The 20,241-nt window shown below is 39.1% G+C and overlaps 2 protein-coding genes and 1 long non-coding RNA gene across 3 annotated transcripts; all 3 read right to left on the bottom strand.

Moving 5' to 3' along the window:
- Nucleotides 1-336: 336 nt before the first annotated feature.
- Nucleotides 337-6,220, bottom strand: LOC121773480 (protein FAR1-RELATED SEQUENCE 5-like). The gene is made up of 4 exons (XM_042170352.1): nucleotides 5,863-6,220; nucleotides 1,901-2,642; nucleotides 1,513-1,771; nucleotides 337-1,446 (listed from the first exon to the last, which is right to left on the bottom strand). The coding sequence occupies exons 1-4, from the start codon at nucleotides 6,218-6,220 to the stop codon at nucleotides 337-339; spliced, it is 2,469 nt and encodes an 822-aa protein (XP_042026286.1).
- A 1,980-nt stretch (nucleotides 6,221-8,200) lies between these two features.
- On the bottom strand, nucleotides 8,201-9,338 carry LOC121773497. The gene is made up of 2 exons (XM_042170372.1): nucleotides 8,360-9,338; nucleotides 8,201-8,223 (listed from the first exon to the last, which is right to left on the bottom strand). The coding sequence occupies exons 1-2, from the start codon at nucleotides 9,336-9,338 to the stop codon at nucleotides 8,201-8,203; spliced, it is 1,002 nt and encodes a 333-aa protein (XP_042026306.1).
- Nucleotides 9,339-14,359: 5,021 nt separating this feature from the next.
- LOC121765347 lies at nucleotides 14,360-16,862 on the bottom strand. Its single transcript, XR_006042825.1, has 4 exons — nucleotides 16,561-16,862; nucleotides 16,410-16,475; nucleotides 15,455-15,516; nucleotides 14,360-14,996 (listed from the first exon to the last, which is right to left on the bottom strand). It is a non-coding gene; the product is annotated as an uncharacterized LOC121765347 (long non-coding RNA).
- Nucleotides 16,863-20,241: the final 3,379 nt, after the last annotated feature.

Consider the following 20,241-nt stretch of genomic DNA (forward strand, 5'->3'; position numbering starts at 1 on the left):
ACTAAACGATTTTATGTGTCATATCATTATGTGGGTATATTGGGTCATATTTAGGCAACATTAGAGTCATCATATAAAACTAGTGTTTTGTACGCCAAAAACTTAATTTATTCACTTGGGTCATACTAGATGAATATATGGGTCATGCAAAGTTAATGTTAAATTGAGTCATAATAAACCAAAGTTCAAGACATGACATAAAACTATTGACAAGCAGAATGCCAAATAAAATTACGAATGAACTTAGTAATTTCTAACAACGTAACATTGCAAATAAAATGGTCTAAAAAAAAAATTTAAACCGACGTATTACTTAAAAAAACGGAATACATTGTATCAAACATCAGAATTTCTTCTGGACCGCAGCTTTTCTTTCCCTTTGAATTTGTCGCAATTCCTTGAATCGTGGTGACCCCACTCCTGACATTTCTTACATTGACGCAAAGACTTGCTCTTAAGCTTCAAAGCCTTCTCCACTCTTGAGGGGAGTCTACTACCACATCCCTTCGTGCTGACGACTTCAGGAGGTTGTACATCTACTTCCTGGGGTGCCTCAGCACCATAAAATTCCTCCATTAGTTTCTTCTTCTGGGTTGTAGACGTTACTACGCCGTCGGCAAAAATCTGTTGTCTTGCTTCACGAACTATATATGTTAGCTCATGAATTTGATCAATATCGATAGATACAGCCTGGTATAGACCCAACATCTCTCCCAACAAAATTGCTTGTGCCTTCTTCTCATCAACATAAACATGTGTTGCTACATCTTGGAATTGGACAGCATGAACAGCCTTAAGCAGAGGAGATTTCAACCATCGACCTCCAATCAGATTCTCAGGAATCAAGCGCATCTTTTTGTTCTTCAACACAAGGAAGATGTGGTAGCATACAAGACCAGTCCTAGAAAACATCTTACAATCCCATTGACACACAGAATCCTCCACAGAGAATGTGACAGTCCATGTGTTTGAAAAATGATCTAAAACCTTGTAAACCTCTGGACTTGAATAATTTGATATTGATACAAGGATGCAATGGTTATAAGTCTCCAGTATCTGTTCTTGAATTTCCTTGAATGCACCATCTGTGAATATTGTAGATGCATGCTTCTCAAGAGACCACTCTGTTTTCATCTTTGCGGTAGTATTATAATCTATATAATCCAGCTTTACGGAGTAGTTTCGTTGGGCATCAACGACATTGTTGAAATTCATTAAAAATACAACAAGGTTAGCCCTGGACTGAGTATACCTCTTGAAAAAACTGTTCTGAGATTCCGAAACAGAAGTCATCTTTATCAAAGAACTGTTAGGGAAGTCCCTAAAGTATGCAGGAACCCAAAACCTTCTTGATTCGAACATAGAAACGAACCATTCAGCGCCTTCAAGTTCATATGTCTCCATCACAGTATTCCACTTATCTTCAAACTCTGTGGGTTCAATCAACTAAGACCAAACGCATGAATTCAAATCCTTTTTAAATTCAGAATTACCGAGAAGTGACTTAGGAACCTGTTCAGCTATTTTTGCCATGATGTGCCACATACACCACCTGTGACGTGTATTCACAAGAACTTTTTCAACAACAACTTTCATGCCCAAGTCTTGATCCGTAATTATCAACTTGGAAGCTATGCCCATGCACTTTACAAACTGATTGAATAGCCAAGAGAAAGAGTCTGCGCTCTTACTACAAAGCAAACCAGCTCCAAAGGACACTGCGCGCCCATGGTTGTCCTTCCCAGTGAACGGAGCGAAAATCATTGAGTACCTTCAAAGAAACATAAAAAAGGTTTACAACATTTACAAGTGAATATTTATATATAAACTAATAGGTCATAATAAACTCAAATCATAGCATAAAAGAAAAATGCATCAATTTTAAGTGGACCACATTTACCTATTAGTTGAGTACGTAGTGTCAAACGAGACAATGTCACCAATTTGCATGAAAATCATCTTAGCAATAGGATCACACCAGAATAAATGCATCAGTCGACTACGAGAATCAACTTCATACTCGTACGTGAAGGCGTCACAATTTTCCTTCTTCTTCTTCTTCTTCTTCTTCTTCATCTCGTCTATTATCATTTGGGCGTCATATCCTTCAGCATATCTTCTGATGTCCCGTGTGTAGTTACGGATGTCCAACACAGTACACCCAACAGACTCATAACGGCCCATCAATTCAGTCAACAGCTTAAAAGTGAGATATGGACGGATATTAGCACCAGCAAAATCCGAAATAAATTTTTGGTGAACTGGTTCAAGTTGACGATTTAATCTCATGAACTTTTGGTGTTGTATCTCAACCATGGGGTGGTTGTGTTCTTCGTTCAAATGTTGAATGACGTAACCACGATCAGAATCAAATTTGAATGCAACACCGACATTACATCCACATTTTTTCGATTTACGTCGTCGTTTGGGTTGTTGATCGCTAAATTTCTGTTCACCTTCTCTGTTACACACCATGTAAAACCATATGGTGATATCATCAACCTTCTTTGAACCGTTCTTCCTTGTATCAAAACCAACACGTCGCCCATAGTTCTCGTAAAATTCAATTGCGTTGTCCAATGTGGGGAAGCTACGACCAACAAATGATTTAAGTTCTATAGGGCATTCTGGTGTATTTAAATCTATAATAATTCATAATCAGAAAACACTAAAAAAATAACGATTAATTAAAGACAAGATTCCATCTAGTGGATGTATAATGATAATATGTCATAATAGGATGAAATCGCGGCATACAACTCATACCACTATCTTCTTCGAAAATGGGTCATACTATACGCAAATCGAAACATAGCGGACAAATCGGTCATAATTAGTGCATATAAACGGTCGTACAATAACATGTCATATTAGCACCACAACTAAGTCATACTTACATCATTAATGATACTGATACAGAATCAAGAATAAAAATAATTGATGATAAAGTTATGTCATACTAAGTGAGGATTGAGGTCATACTTAATCATGTCAAAAAAAATAATTCATGATTGTAAAATTACTAAAACAAAATGACGAGATTGTCATGGTTGTAACATTACTAAAATTATAGTCACAAAGTTAAAATCATAACCTGTATTCTCAACAATGTCATCGAAGCATGATTGATTATCTACATGCGAAGTAGATGGCGTTTCAGATTCCATTTCCGGAAATCTATACCATAACATAAACCAACAGATCTAGATATCAAAAGATTAAACAATATCAATGAAAGTTCAGATACTTAAATTCTAGGTTAAATAAAAAATGTCCGCCGAAATGATAAATGAGATGAAAAATTGAAGTACATTGTATTAACTTACAGTATATATTGGATCGAGCAACAAGAAACACAAAAGTAACAAATCGATGCAAAACATAATGTTAAACAGAAATAGTTAGTTTTCGAGATTGTGTAATGCAAACTCAAAGGTTGGCTGTAAAGAAGTCTATACCGCCCCAATCAAATTGTTAAAGGATATTAGCAAATCTATAAATGTGGAAACTTAGTATAAGGGGAAATGAATGGAAGATCGTCAGAATTTTCATGGAAGATAGGAAGGAGATGAAATTATGGATTGTTAAATCACATAACTAACGCTGATGATTAGTTAGTGGAAAAATGAATATGCAACATTATAGGAATGTCTATAACCAACGAAATCATGGATTGACATAATTAACCTTTTAAGAATATTAGGGATTAAATTAATAATATCTGACAAATTAATCTATCCGTTAGATAATCTAATCTTAAGATGAGATTGGCTAATCCTATGGACAAAAAACGGTCTGTATTTCTTGATTTAAGGTCATACTTGTTTTGATAAAAAACCTATATATATATATATATATATATATATATATATATATATGGAGATGATCAAAATAAAAATGCATTTAAATCCAGAAATGCAGCCCAAATCTTGGCCCTAGGATTAGATGATCTAATGGTCAATAATTAACTAAAAATACGGAAGGTCATAATTAAGCAATTTTAGGCCATATTATAATATTTGAGTTTAATGTCATGCTAAGATCATTTTAGGTCATGCTTTGTTAGCATGACCTAAAAATTAACTAACTATGACCTAAAAGTGCCCTACGTATGATATTGTTCTGCGTTTCTGTATTTAAATCTAGTTTTGCATAGATCAAAACCCTATATATATATATATAAATATATATAGGGGAGCGTTATTCTCCTATTCATCCCTTAGATCCTTTATTCTTCTTAATATGGGCTGTTAGATCTCATTCATCAACGGTCCAAATAATCTGCATTATTACACTATAATGGTGCATTATTAGTCGGTGTGCATTATTCAACTGAAAATCTGCATTATTACACAATAATGGTGCATTATTAGTCGGTGTGCATTATTCAACTGAAAATCTGCATTATTAAATGACACGTGGCACCAATCTAACCGTCGGATGACAAAATCGTGGGGCTGAGATTAAAAAGAACAAAGAACAAAAGATACAAAAAGGAAATGAATACATCCATATATATATATATATATATATATAGGGATATATTCATATCCTTTTTCCATTTTTTATTCTATTATCCAACTGAATCTCGGCCCTTCATTTTCAAGATCTGATGGCCGAAAATAATGCCTCTTGAATTTAATTTAAATGATTAAAAAATTTGAAAATGTCAAAATTGGGATACACAAATTTGTTTGTTATGGTAACTTCCTTGATTATCTCTATCAAAGATCTCAGCGGTTATTCTCCACGATTTCACCCTGCAATCTTTCTTCTCTCCCTAAACTTTCAATGTCTCTTCTCCATTGAAGAAGACAGGTTTGTCTGTTTTTCTAAATCGAAGAAGACCAGGTATATTTCGTTCACTAAATATACCGATTGGTGGGAGGTCTCGGTCATTGCTTTCGTATTTACTGAACAATGGAAGAAGGTAATCATTTTTTGCCTTCATTGATTATTAATCCTAGTTGTTAACTGAAATTTTGATTTGTTGGAGTAATCGATCGTTGTAGAATCTGACAGCATGTGTTACACAAATTCATGAGTAATATGAGTCCAGAGCCTTTGTGATAAGGTTTCTTGTGAGGGAATCCTTCCATGTGCCCAAGAAATACCTAAAATAGTGTTTGATTTCAATTTTTAGTTTTTAAAGATAAAGATAAAGAGCCTAGCCTCAAAAACTAGACTCAAAATGGATTTGGATGGAGAGAAAAGAGATGAGAAGAAAGTGTAATGAAGGGGGAATCCTCTTTGGGGACCTATGACCTCCCACAAGAAGATGTGGGCAACCCTGGGCTACTTTCACCCAAAGAAAATACTCCATTGGCTCCACATTCATGACTACACCACCATAAATGCTTACCTATACTTGATCTAATGAACATAAACCAAGCAACCTACATGTAGAAATTTGGATAAAAATCTCACAAGGGAGATGCTCTCAAAGGAGTCTTCAATATATCATTCATCAAAGTCTGAAAATAAATGTCTCACAAATGGTATTTATAGCTAGGGTTGGAAACCCAAGAAAAGGGCCCAAAATAAGTGAAAATCGGCTAAAACAGTAAAATCACCCGGTCGGGTGTTTTCGCGAAGTTAATTCACCCGGCCGGGTGAACCTCCTGGACTCCAATTGTGCTCAGCATGAAAACACCCGGTCGGGTGTTTTGCACCTCAAAATCACCCGGTCGGGTGTTTTCTCTGGACTCACTATCTCTTCTGCGCGGCTTTTGTAAATCGGCCATAACTCTCTCCACTGGACTCCGATTGAGGCGTGCAATATACTCACACAACCCTCTTTCGAAGATGAACACATTGGTGGCCTTTGAAGATTGTTTAAACGTCATTCAATAGGTCGAGTACCCTTGGAATCCCGCTGCGGCTGAAATGTTTGATGCACGGCTCCCATGATCGTATCATCCTGTCCCTCTTGTGAAGGATTTGTCCTCAAATCCGGGCCGTCCCCTACAAAATCAAACAGGCTCAAGTCAGCCACATTAAAGGTATAACTCACGTTATACTCATCAGGAAGATCAATGATGTAGGCATTGTCGTTCACACGCTCTAGGACCATAAATGGGCCATCCCCTCGCGGGGCAAGCTTGGATCTTGCTTTGTCGGGAAAACGTATTTTCCGAAGGTGTACCCACACCCAATCTCTGGGGTTGAACAACATTTTCTTTCGCCCTTTGTTCACCCTTTGAGCTACTTGTTCTCCCATCTTGCGGATTCATTCTTGCACTCGAGTGTGCAAGTCTTGCACAAACTTGGTCTTCTCCATCCCACCTACATCAACCATATAAGACAAAGGCAAATCGGCAGTGGACAAGTCCAACGGGGTGAGTGGATTGAAACCATAGACAACCTCAAAAGGGGATTGTTGGGTGGTGGAATGTATGGTCCTATTATAAGCAAACTCGGCTATAGGCAAACATTCTTCCCAAGAAGTTTTATTTTCAAAAACCAAGGCACGGAGAAGAGCACCCAATGAACGGTTTACAACTTCCGTTTGACCATCCGTTTGGGGATGTATGGTGGTAGAGAAAAGAAGTTTGGTACCCATCCTACCCCAAAGTGTTTTCCAAAAGAAACTAAAAAATTTGACTTCTCTATCACTTACAATAGTTCTTGGGACCCCATGGATTCTTACAACCTCCTTGAAAAATAAACTAGCAACGAATTTGGCATCACTTGTTTTCCGACATGGAATGAAGTGAGCCATTTTGGAAAACCTATCCACCACTACAAAAATGCTATCATTTTTTCGAAGAGACATTGGGAGACCTAGAACAAAGTCCATGGACAAGTCTACCCAAGGATGTGTAGGAGTAGGCAAAGGGGTGTAAAGACCATAATTGTTAGATTTAGACTTGGCTTGCCTACACTCTAAACAACTACTACAAAACTTTTCAACATGCTTCTTCATGCAAGGCCAAAAGAAATGCTCACTTAGTATGTCAAAAGTTTTAAGCAACCCAAAATGACCCATTAGGCCCCCTAGGTGAGCATCCTTAATCAACAAATTTCTCAATGAGCATGAAGGTATGCACACCCTATTCTCTCTAAAAAGATAGCCATCCAACCTATAGTATTTATCAAAAACACCTTTTTTACAAGCCCCGTAAATAGAAGAAAAGTCATGATTATGCTCATAAAGGTCTTTAATAAACTCAAACCCAACATAATTGGAGGCACACATAGCAAGCACATGTTTTCTCAAACACACGGTATCACTCACAAGTAAAGCACCATCATGCAAGGTCTCAAAAGGTTTCCTAGAAAGAGCATCGGTAACCACATTGTCCTTCCCCTTCTTATACCTAATGACATAGGGAGAAGTCTCTAGGAAAACACTCCATTTAGCATGCCTTTTATCAAGTTTATGTTGCCCTCCTAAGAACTTAATAGACTCATGATCCGTGTGTATCACAAACTCCTTGTGCATCAAGTAGTGTTGCCAATTCTCAACGCAACAGACTATAGCATACAACTCCTTGTCGTACGTGGGGTAGTTCAATTGGGCTTGATTTAGCTTTTCCGAGAAGTAAGCTATGGGCTTACCCTCTTGCATGAGAACTCCTCCAATCCCCACACCACTTGCATCACATTCAAGTTCAAAAGTTTTATCAAAATTAGGGAGTGCGTAAGGGAGCATGTGTGAGGTCATTTTTCAAAGTACTAAACGCTCTCTCTTGCTCCTCCCCCAACTTAAACTCAACATTGTTTTTGACAAGGTGGTTCAAGGGTGAAGCTTTTGTGGAAAAATCCCTAACAAACCTCCTATAGAAGCTAGCAAGGCCATGAAAAGACCTAACCTCACTCACATTCCTAGGTGTTGGCCAGTCCCTAATGGCTTTCACCTTTTCTTCATCTATCCGCACTCCTTCCTTTCCCACAACAAAACCAAGAAACACAACTTCCTCAACACGAAAAGTGCATTTAGGCAACTTGGCATATAAAGCATGCATTCTCAACACTTCAAGCACATTCCTAAGATGACTAGCATGCTCTTCAACACTACGACTATAAATCAAGATATCATCAAAATATACCACCACAAATTTCCCAATAAAAGGACGAAGCACATGATTCATCAAACGCATGAATGTAGAAGGGGCATTAGTTAAACCAAAAGGCATCACAAGCCATTCATACAAGCCAAATTTGGTTTTAAAAGCGGTTTTCCATTCATCTCCTTCTTTCATGCGAATTTGGTGGTATACACTAGCCAAATCAATTTTAGAGAAACATATAGAGCCACGAAGATCCTCTAACATGTCGTCTAACCTAGGTATATGGTGTCTATATTTGATGGTGATTTTGTTAATTGCCCTACAATCTACACACATCCTCCAACTACCGTCTTTCTTAGGTACAAGAATGACGGGTACGGCACAAGGAGATAGAGATTCACGAATTAGACCTTTGGTAAGGAGTTCCTCGACTTGCCATTGTTGCTCTTGTGTCTCCTCAGGATTCGCCTTATATGCGGCCCGGTTTGGGAGTGACGATCTCGGAAAAAAATCAATTTGATGCTCGATCCCCCTCATGGGAGGAAGTTCACTCGGGAGTTCCTCCGGGAATACATCTTCAAATTCCTGCAACACACTTTGGACAATCAAAGGACACGGGTCAAGGTTAGTAGCTAAGCAAAAATCCTTACGGACCATGAGGAGAACAGAGAGGTGATTGTTTAGTGCCCACCCAAGGTCGGTTTTACTAGCTATCAAACATTCATTTCCCTCTCTTGTTTGTGGGTGCTCTCCTTTGGACGCTTTTATTTTTCTCTCACCACCCCCACTCTCACTTGGCTTTTTTAGCTCACATTCTTTTACTAGCATTTTTTTCCTATCTCTCTCTCTTTCCTTTTGTAGATGTTGGCTAGCCTCAAACACGGCACTAGGTAGCAATGGCTTCAAACGAACCTTCACCCCGTTGAGCATATAGAAATACTCATTTGTGAAGCCATTTTTGTAGGCCCTTCTATCAAACTCCCATGGCCTCCCTAGCAAAACATGACATGCCGTCATAGGAATGATACCACATAGGATTTCTTCTTCAACTTCCCCAATCTTCAATGAAACTTTGCATTGAGCCTTCACCTCCAACTCCCCGGAATCCCCTAACCATTGCAATTTGTTAGCGTTTGGGTGTTTAAGGACCTTCAATCCATATTTGGCCACCAACCGGTCACACACCACATTTGTACAACTCCCTCCATCTATGATGACCAAGCACGTCTTGGATTTCACCTTACACTTCATATGAAAGATGTTGCACCTTTGCTCCTTATGCTCCTCAAGGTTGGGTTGTACATTAAGCATTCGGAGTACAACCATAGCCCTTAAGGGTGTATCTTCATCCTCGCCACTAGAGAAAGCTATGTCGATGTCCGGGCTCACTTCTTTAGTGCCCACATCTTCTTCTTCTTCTTCATCTTACTCACTATACACGCTACCATCTTGCCCGATAACCATTACCCGTTGGTTTGGGCACTCACGTGCATAATGGCCATACCCCTTGCACTTGAAACATTGAACCTTCTTGTATTCCATAGGGGCTATAGCTTTAATAGGTTGAGTACCCGGTAAAGCCTTCACGGTCGGTCTTCCTTGGGTATTTGGATTAGCCGTGTTTTCCACCTTCTTACCGGGAGCGCTCCACTTGCTAGCGCCCATCCCTCCCCCGGTTTGGCTAGACGCCCATTTAGTCCGGCTAGAAACCAACTCCTTACTTTGCCTCTCAAAAGTGTCGGTAAACCCAATCACCTCATCCAAGGAAATTCCCCTCAATGCTTCCACTTGCACCTTGTGCTTCAAGTTGATGTTAAGGCCATGGATAAATCGATCTTGAGTCGCATCTTCTCGCTCCTCCTCTCCTACCTTGCTCATCAATGATAGGAGTTCATAGTAGTACTCCATTACGCTCTTCGTCCCTTGCTTCAAATCTTGAAGCTCCCCTCGAAGTCAGAGGAAATTGGACTTTGGTACAAAGGTAGTCCTCATGAGCTCACACAACTCCGCCCACGAACCCATTTCTCATCCCCTAACCATCCTTCTTCTCCTCATCGTATCATTCCACCATGTATCCGCATTGCCACGAAACTCGGCTATGGCCACCTTTACCTTATCACCTTCCGAAAAGTTATGGAGTGAGAAAATTTTGCTCATTTGGGACTCCCATTCCAAGTAGGCTCCGGGATCAAACTTGCCGTGGAACTCGGGAAATGTGCGCTTGATAGATTTGGTAGGATCATCATACCTCGGCTCCATCTTCTTCTCCTCATAGTTTCTATTTCTTCTATGCTTACCATCCCACCCATGGTGCCCCATGTTTCCATTCCCTCTTCCGCCCACCATGTTCCCAATCCTACCATTCCTATTCCCATTCCGTCCTCCTCCATGTCCTCCACGCCCCCCATGATCGTACCAACCATAGGGCTCTTCCTCTCCATTACTCCCCTCGGAGGCATCGTGATGTGTGGGATTGCTCCTAGGGGTTTTTGACATTGATAGTTGCAAGGCCTTCAAAGCGTTGAGCTCGTCGTGGAGAAAAGCTTGGTTTTCATGGATGGATACTTGGTTCTCCTTGAGTTCCTTCAAATCTCCGAACATAGCATCTTAAGTGACATGCATTGTTGTTTGGCCTTCTTTTAGATCCCTCAAATCCGTCATAATTTTTGTCATCAAGCTTTTCAACTCATCCCCCGCCAAATTATGACTCGTGCTCGCACCTGGTTCAACTCTCTCCGGTTGCGAATCCCCCATCGTGGTGGATCTAGTACGAGGTGACATTCAAAATGGTACCTACAATAAGAAATAAAAATAAACTAGGATCTAGTCCTAGGGATTAGTAAAATCCACACTCACACACACAAGAAAGGGAGATTTTAGTAAGAACTCACTTCCCAATTGGTAATCCCACCCCCAATTCACTCACCAATGTCACTCGGAACAAGGCTTAGAATATAGTGAGGGCTAGGTTCACTCACTCTCAATATCCAACTTCCTAAATGCAAGTGCTAAGACAAATCAATCAAGGTATACACATAGGCAATATAACCAAGTAAGTAAAGCCAATAAAGCATGTGAAAGTAAGGTTCAATGCCTAAGGAAGCTAACAAACAAACTTAGTTGAGCTGAAAATTTATGTAACTCTTGGCTGATCTTTAGGAATTTTTTTGATATGGCTACCCAACCCCAAAATTGATGAAACTTGGTAGATAACAAGATTAAAGGGTTTAGAATGAGGGAAAAATATCCCCAATATAGCAGGTTTTCGAGAAGACCCTCGATTTTATGTTTTCCCCAAATCTGTCAAACTAGGGCACAAAACAGGGCAGCAACTTCACACATTAATTTGACCTATCAAATGATGGAATTTTTGGCTGAGATTTTTCAGGAAAATAGTTCATATATAAAGGTTCATGCACACCAAAAATAAGCTCAATCCTACAACAATTGACCAATAAACAAGCAAAGGCTATAAAACAAAAGAAATAAGGAAAAACAAGGAAAATGAAATTTCATAGAGGTTTAAAATCAAACACTTGGTAGGCACCTAGGATCTAGATACCAAATGATAAGGTTTCTTGTGAGGGAATCCTTCCATGTGCCCAAGAAATACCTAAAATAGTGTTTGATTTCAATTTTTAGTTTTTAAAGATAAAGATAAAGAGCCTAGCCTCAAAAACTAGAGTCAAAATGGATTTGGATGGAGAGAAAAGAGATGAGAAGAAAGTGTAATGAAGGAGGAATCCTCTTTGGGGACCTATGACCTCCCACAAAAAGATGTAGGCAACCCTAGGCTACTTTCACCCAAAGCAAATACTCCATTGGCTCCACATTCATGACTACACCACCATAAATGCATACCTATACTTGATTTAGTCTAATGAACACAAACCAAGCAACCTACATGTAGGAATTTGGATAAAAAATCTCACAAGGGAGATGCTCTCAAAGGAGTCTTCAAAATATCATTAATCAAAGTCTGCAAATAAATGTCTCACAAATGGTATTTATAGCTAGAGTTGGAAACCCAAGAAAATGGCCCAAAATAAGTGAAAAATCGCCTAAAACAGTAAAATCACCCGGTCGGGTGTTCTCGTGAAGTTAATTCACCCGGCCGGGTGAACCTCCTGGACTCCAATTGTGCTCAGCATGAAAACACCTGGTCGGGTGTTTTGCACCTCAAAATCACCCGGTCGGGTGTTTTCTCCGAACTGGCTATCTCTTCTACGCGGCTTTTGTAAATCGGCCATAACTCTCTCCACCGGACTTCGATCGAGGCGTGCAATATACTCACGCGACCCTCTTTCGAAGATGAACACATTGGTGGCCTTTGAAGATCGTTTAGACATCATTTCAATAGGTCGAGTACCCTTGGAATCCCGCTGCGGCTGAAATGTTTGATGCACGGCTCCCTTGATCGTATCACTTTGTCCTAGCGGCAAGGAGCTTAGACATTATTGCATGAGGTGCCGAGTTCGAGAGACATCAGTTGTAATTTCCCCCTATCTATAGTGTAGGAGTTTATTTGTAATTTCCTCCCTTATAAAGGAGTTATTTTAAAAAATAAAAATAAAAAATTCATGAGTAATATGAGATTGACAGTTTTTTATTATTTGGCGCACGTTTCGTGTATTGCTCAAGGGTTTAGCAATTCTTTGGGCTAGGTTGTAGTATGTTGTAAGTAACAGAACCGTCGTCAATGTTCACGAGTTTCAGTAATTCATCTAGGGTTTAGATATAATCTCGGCTAGGGAGTAGTTTTAATTCATAAACATAATGGACATATATTACGTTGTAATGCTTTTTTTTGACTCAGTAATGGATGATTTATGATTTGTAACGTATATGTTTGATGAGCCTTTTTTTGTGATTGGTCGTGTTTGATTGTTCGGCGCACGTTTCGTTTATTCCCCAAGGGTGTAGCAATCCTTGGGGCTAGGTTGTAGTATGTTGTAAGTAACAAAACCGTCGTCAATGTTCACGAGTTTCAGTCATTCATCTAGGGTTTATATATTATCTCGGCTAGGGAGTAGTTTTAACTCATAAACATAATGGACATATATTACGCTGTAATGCTTTTTTTGACTCAGTCATGGATGATTTATGATCTGTAATGTATATGCTTGCTGAGCCTTTTTTGTGATTGACCATGTTCGATTGTTCGGCGCACGTTTCGTGTATTCCCCAAGGGTTTAGCAATCCTTGGGGCTTGGTTGTAGTATGTTGTAAGTAATAAAATCGTCGTCAATGTTCACGAGTTTCAGTCATTCATCTAGGGTTTAGATATCATCTCGGCTAGGGAGTAGTTTTAACTCATAAACATAATGGACATATATTACGCTATAATGCTTTTTTTGACTCAATAATGGATGATTTATGAGTATATGTTTGCTGAGCCTTTTTTTGTGATTGACCGTGTTTGATTGTTCGGCGCACGTTTCATGTAAACCCCAAGGGTTTAGCAATCCTTGGGACTAGGTTGTAGTATGTTGTAAGTAACAAACCGTCAATTTTCATGAGTTTCAGTCATTCATCTAGGGTTTAGATATCATCTCGGCTAGAGAGTAGTTTTAACTCATAAACATAATGGACATATATTACGCTGTAATGCTTTTTTTTGACTCAGTAATGGACGATTTATGATCTGTAATGTATATGTTTGCTGAGCCTTTATTTTTGTGATTTTAAACAGCGGTGGTTGTACCTGAATGTTCCTCAGAATTGAAGCCAGTCGTCGATCAGAAATTCCAATCACTAGCTTTCGCTTTCGCGTTTTACGATGTATATGTCCGCGATCTTGGTTTTGATACGCGAAAACAAGGAATGAGCTACGGAAGGGCAAGAGTACAAGTTGATGTATTTTGCACCTCACAACATTATTGGATTTTTTTTCGGATTAGTCTTATGAATCAATTCGTCGTCTTAGTCTTATTAGTATTACCATTGTCAACATTTTATACATAATATTTAAGCATTATTAATATGTTAACGTACATTATTATTACTAAAGTTATACATTATTGGTTACTAGCACTTAACTTACTGTACACAATTTTTCGAGTACAGTTCATTATTAGACACATTCTGTACATTATACATTGCATTATGAAACTGTTCATGTATATTATTATTCATGAAGTTGTACATTATTATTCACAAGCACTTAATGTACTGTACATTAATATTCTAGTACAGTTAATTAATAAGCACATTACGTTCATTATTCGGTTTATTGCATCCATTATATTCAGTTTGTTGTACATTATTATTAAAATACAGTTAACTTGTTCTACATTATTATCTTCCTATTTGCCATTATTATAGAGTGATGTTTCATTATTCGGTAATATACATCAATTACATGTTATTAGTTAATGTCATCATACACTAATAGCCAAAAATGATTTTGTTTGCAAGAATCACACTACATATTGTTTGCTAAGCCTTTTTTTCTTCCTCTGCTCAGCCTCTTCATGAGCGGTACTTGTCTCAGCCCTCTACTCGGCCAATCTCTCCCGGAATTTGTGTGCAATTGCAATGGGAATAACATCATCGACCGCTTCGTCGATGTCCAATCAAGGCTGCTTCGATGTTGTCCAACATACAACATCTGTCACGCCCGCATTTTCTAAGGATAGAAAATACGGTTAATCGCAACTAGGGGAGGATTAAAGAAGCGGGGAAGAAAGGGGAAAAACATACACATTTGACCAAAAATGTAATAACTGAATTTGACTTGAAAACGTCATAATATTTTCCTAACAATAATACCAACTCTAAGGAAATAAGGAATGTACAATAAACAACTTTCAAACGAGTTAGACTCTGCACGAATAAATAATTCTAAAGAAAATGACTCTTGGCGGAAGCGTTCAAGACACGGAAAATGCCGAGTATGAAGACACGACAAATTCAACAATTATTAATCATGACAAAACAATCCATGAACTCTTCTCAACATCCTCCACGTTCATCGCGCTCAATCTGCACATTAAGAAAAACAATATGCAGGGCTGAGTACTTGATGCACTCAGTGGACACATGCCAAAACATAGTTTGTCAAGCCATAATCAAGTGACCTTGGGGGTTTTAATTGAAAGAACCCAAGTACACTAAAAGCATTTCACATAAAGTCGGTTGCGCAACCATTTTCCATCCACATCCACCATCACCATATCTGAACATACATGACAAGGAACGTGGCCACAAACCAAGTCACTAGACCGGCCAACTCCAAAGAGATAGCACACGATCTACGGGGTGTACACTAGTCCGAGCAGGGTTTGCGGCCCTACTGGGACCCGAATTCGATTAAACATACATGGCATAGCCACTTCAGATAGGTTCATTCAAAACACAAAGCATGGCAAGACAAACATTTTCCACCTCATTTCACATAAAAAGTATTTAGGACATAGTTCTTATTTAAAAAGAAAGCCCACCTCAACAGCTTAACACCCCAAACACTTCCTGTTCCAACCGCAACAACGTGCACAAGTTCACCCTTTTTGAAATAATATAATATGCAACAATCAGACTTTGCAAAATAAATTAATTTAAACCATGCATGCATCCTAAGTGTGAGTGCTCAATTTATCTTTCGTTCACATATACTAAAATGGATTTATCAATTAAACACCAAAATCCCAACATAGATAACTCTCGGTCATCACCGATATTAGGCCGTATATAAAATTCCAATACCAAAAGTGGCCAACCAAAATTAAAAGAAAAATAAGTACTTAAAAGTATACTCCTTATCAGTCCCCGTATACACTCACTCTCCTATCACAACACACGTATACACACACATTAATATATTTCCAAATCAACACATAAATTTGGATTATCCAAATTAATTGGTCAAAAGAATAGGTATCTATAACTTTAATATACTCCTTGCCGTAACCCGTCAAAGAATACAAAATAAAAGAAAAGTAAAGGCTATAAATTAATATACTTCCAATTTAAAGCAACACAGTAGCAAATAAAAGTCAACAACTCCATTTTTTTTTCCAAGGTACACGTACTGCCTCCCCTTCCATCTCTTTTTTTTAAACATAACCTTAAATGTTATAAAACAATAATATACTCCCTATTCCATACATAGTACACGTATAAACCCTTTACTACATACACACCAAAATATGTAAAAAAAGAGAAAATCAATGATGAGGAAAGAGAAAGAAAAGGAAGAAGTCAGTACATAAAACACTCTCAATCACAGACCCGTCTTCTTCCCAACCCACATCAAACTCTCTCTCTCTACCGTTATTCTTCCACAGTTCACAAAACATCTCTCAAATTTCGGTCTCTCAAATTAGGAACTACAAATCTGATTTCGTGGCTACTATGAGTGTATGAATATATGACATGGAATTAGAGAAAAGAAAATACCTTTGGGAAGAAGAAAAAGTTTGCACAATAGAAGGTAAAAACAGCTCTCCCAGTTTCTCCTTTACACTGTGATGTTTGAGATTTTTGGTTATGGAATCAACAAATATGGAGTTTTTTTTTTCGAATTCAATTGATGGAGGAGAAAAATTACCTTAACAGAAAAGGAGAAAACTGCAGTAAGTTTTTTTCACAGATTTTTCTTGGATGTGGAAGACGTGAATGTGAGATATTAAACTGATGGATATTGATTTATTTGGTTGTTGGAGATATTTTAGGGGTGGAGGTTTTGATGAATAAAGGAAACGTGTAGAAGGGATTAGAGGAAGGAATTTATGTTGGCCGGAGGAATTCAATAGGAATTAAGAATAAATGGCTATATTAAAAGTGGCCCAATTGAATAAGGATAAATGGGCTAAAAAAAAAAATATAGACAAAAGTGATAGGCCCAAAGATATATAAATTTTAGTACATTGATTAAATTGTGATGTTTTATTATTTTAGTACTTTGGTGTTATTCCAAGTACATTGTAAACGAACACCCAAATTTCCCCATCGACGACTCTCACGTCAATCTCGTCGACAACTTACACCACACAAATAATCAACAATAATTCAAGCATTCACTATTTCCATTCACAACCAATCCAAACAAACACGGTATTTCATTCAAGGTCTATCACTCGCTCGTTCTTAAATTAAAAAAAAAATCTTAGCTTAAAAAAAAAGGAAAAAAAAAACGGGTATTACAATCTACCAATCTTCACAAAAATTTCGTCCCGAAATTTGCTTAGATCATTCAAACAATTCTGGGTACTTCTCTCTCATCTTGTCTTCCAATTCCCACGTAGCTTCCTCAACACCATGATTTCTCCACCGAACCTTCACCGAAGCAATAGACTTATTTCTCAACTCTTGCACCTTCCGATCCAGAATGGCTTCAGGCTTCTCTTCGTAACTCAAATTCGGATTCAAGATCATCATCTCCTCTTGATGAATTATGTGGTTAGGGTCGAACACATACTTTCTCAATTGTGACACATGGAAAACATTGTGTACTCTCCCAAAGCTTGGTGGTAGCGCCAATCTATACGCTACGGTACCCACTCTGTCAAGAATCTCATAAGGCCCAATAAATCGTGGTCTCAACTTGCCTTTCACACCGAACCGAGTTATTCCTTTTGACGGGGCTACCTTCAGAAAAACTTTATCTCCGGTCTCAAATTGGAGATCGGTTCTTCGAACATCAGCATATGATTTCTGTCGATCCTGAGCTTCCTTGATCCTCTCACGAATTTGTCGAACAATCTCAATCATTTCTTCCACCGAGTCTGGTCCAAGAACTCTTCTCTCACCCACTTCATCCCAGTAAAGTGGTGATCTACACTTCTTCCCATACAATGCCTCATACGGGGCCATGTTAATAGTCGTCTGATAGCTATTGTTGTAAGCGAACTCTATTAGTGGCAACACTTCCTCCCAACCTACTCCTCGATCTAGCACTACGGCTCTCAACATATCCTCCAAAGTCTGTATCGTCCTCTCTGATTGCCCATCAGTCTGCGGGTGGAATGCAGTGCTGAAATTCAACTTAGTGTCTAACTCTCGTTGTAGGCTCATCCAAAATCTAGAGGTAAACTTCGCATCACGATCACATGTAATAGTCACTGGTACCCCATGTAAGCGTATGATCTCTGTCACATACATCTTAGACAACTTATTGGCTCCATAGGTATCACGAATCGGTACAAAGTGAGCAGATTTTGTGAGACGATCAATAATCACCCAAATAACAGTATTTCCTCGTTGTGATCGCGGTAATCCTGTCACGAAATCCATTTCAATGTGCTCCCATTTCCACTCCGGTATCTCAAGTGGTTGTAGTATCCCATAAGGTCGTTGATGTAGAGCTTTCACTTGCTGACATGCTAGACACCTCTCCACAAATGCCGCTACATGCTTTTTCATGCCATTCCACCAAAACTGTCTCTTCATATCTCGATACATCTTGGTACTCCCCGAGTGCGCAGTATACGGTGTTTTGTGTGCTTCCCTCATGATTTCATTTCTAAGCCCTTCGTCTCTAGGCACGCACAACCTGCCCTTGAATGTGAGGGCATTATCCGCCTCCTCGTGAAAGTATTCTTGCTCCCCTATCCTCACTTCCGAACGGAATTTCTTAAGTAAAGTATCGCGTCTTTGAGCTTCCACGATTCTAGCCCTTAGGTCGGGTTCCATTACCAAGGTGGCAACCCTTCCTTCCACTGTCTCGAGTGCTCTCACTACCTCTAATTGCATTTTACTGAACTCTCATATCAAGTTCTCTTCATTCGTGAGAAAAGTGGCCAATTGAGGTTGAGATTTTCTACTTAGGGCATCAGCCACTACATTCGCCTTTCCTGGGTAGTAGTTTATACTGCAATAATAATCCTTCACCAACTCAAGCCATCTACGCTGGCGCATGTTCAAATCCTTTTGTTCAAAGAAGTACTTGAGGCTTTTATGGTCCGTATATATCTCACATCGAACTCCATAAAGATGGTGTCTCCAAATCTTCAAAGCATATACAACTGCTGCTAACTCCAAGTCATGCGTCGGATAGTTCAACTCATGTGGCCGTAACTTCCTTGATGCATACGCAATCACTTTCCCATTCTGCATAAGTACACATCCGAGTCCAACTTTTGATGCATCGGTATACACCACGTAGTTAGTGTCCGGCTCTGGCACAGCAAGAATCGGTGCGGTGGTCAACTTCTCTTTTAATAACTGAAACTGGCCTCACACTCCGGCATCCAATTCACTTTGACACCCTTCTTTAGTTGTTGCGTCATTGGCCTCGCTATCTTAGAAAATCCCTCGATGAATCTCCGGTAATATCCCGCCAGTCCTAGGAAACTCCGAATTTCATTAGGTGTGGTTGGTGATTTCCATTTCTGTACAGCTTCCACCTTTGCGGGGTCTACTCGAATTCCATATGCGCTCACTATGTGCCAAAGGAAATTCACTTCTTTGAGCCAAAATTCACACTTACTGAACTTGGCGTAGAGTTTCTCGGCCCTTAACGTCTCCAAGGCAGTCCTCAAATGTTCTTCATGTTCATCCTCGTTCTTTGAGTAGATAAGGACATCGTCTATGAAGACTAAGACGAACTTGTCCAAGTATGGATGGAACACACGATTCATAAGGTCCATAAATACAGCCGGGGCATTTGTCAATCCGAAAGGCATCACTATAAACTCATAATGGCCGTATCTAGTTCGGAAAGCCGTCTTGGGTACATCTTCTCGTCGGACTCTCAGTTGATGGTATCCCGATCTCAAATCCATTTTCGAGAATATTCCAGCTCCACGGAGTTGATCAAACAAATCATCTATCCTCGGCAATGGATACTTGTTCTTGAGTATCAACTTGTTCAACTCCCGATAATCTATGCACATCCTCAATGTTCCATCCTTCTTCTTCACGAACAACACTGGTGCTCCCCACGGCGACACACTGGGTCTAATAAAACCCAAGTCTAGCAACTCCTGTAGTTGAATCTTAAGTTCTTCCAATTCCTTAGGCGCCATACGGTATGGTGCCTTAGATATCGGTGCTGATCCGGGCTCCAAATCAATTGTAAACTCCAACTGTCTATCGGGTGGTGGTCCAGGCAAGGCGTTAGGAAAAACGTCTGGAAATTCTTTCACTACTGACACATCCTCTATGCTTCTTTCTTTCTTCTCCTCTCCACTTAGATAGACGAGATATGCCGGACATCCCTTCCTCATCATAGTAGTCGCTTGAAGTGCAGAAATTATGGACTTGCGTCGATTCATAGAAATCCGATAAA

The sequence above is a fragment of the Salvia splendens genome, chromosome 2 (assembly GCF_004379255.2).
Source record: "Salvia splendens isolate huo1 chromosome 2, SspV2, whole genome shotgun sequence".
Lineage (NCBI taxonomy): Eukaryota > Viridiplantae > Streptophyta > Magnoliopsida > Lamiales > Lamiaceae > Salvia > Salvia splendens.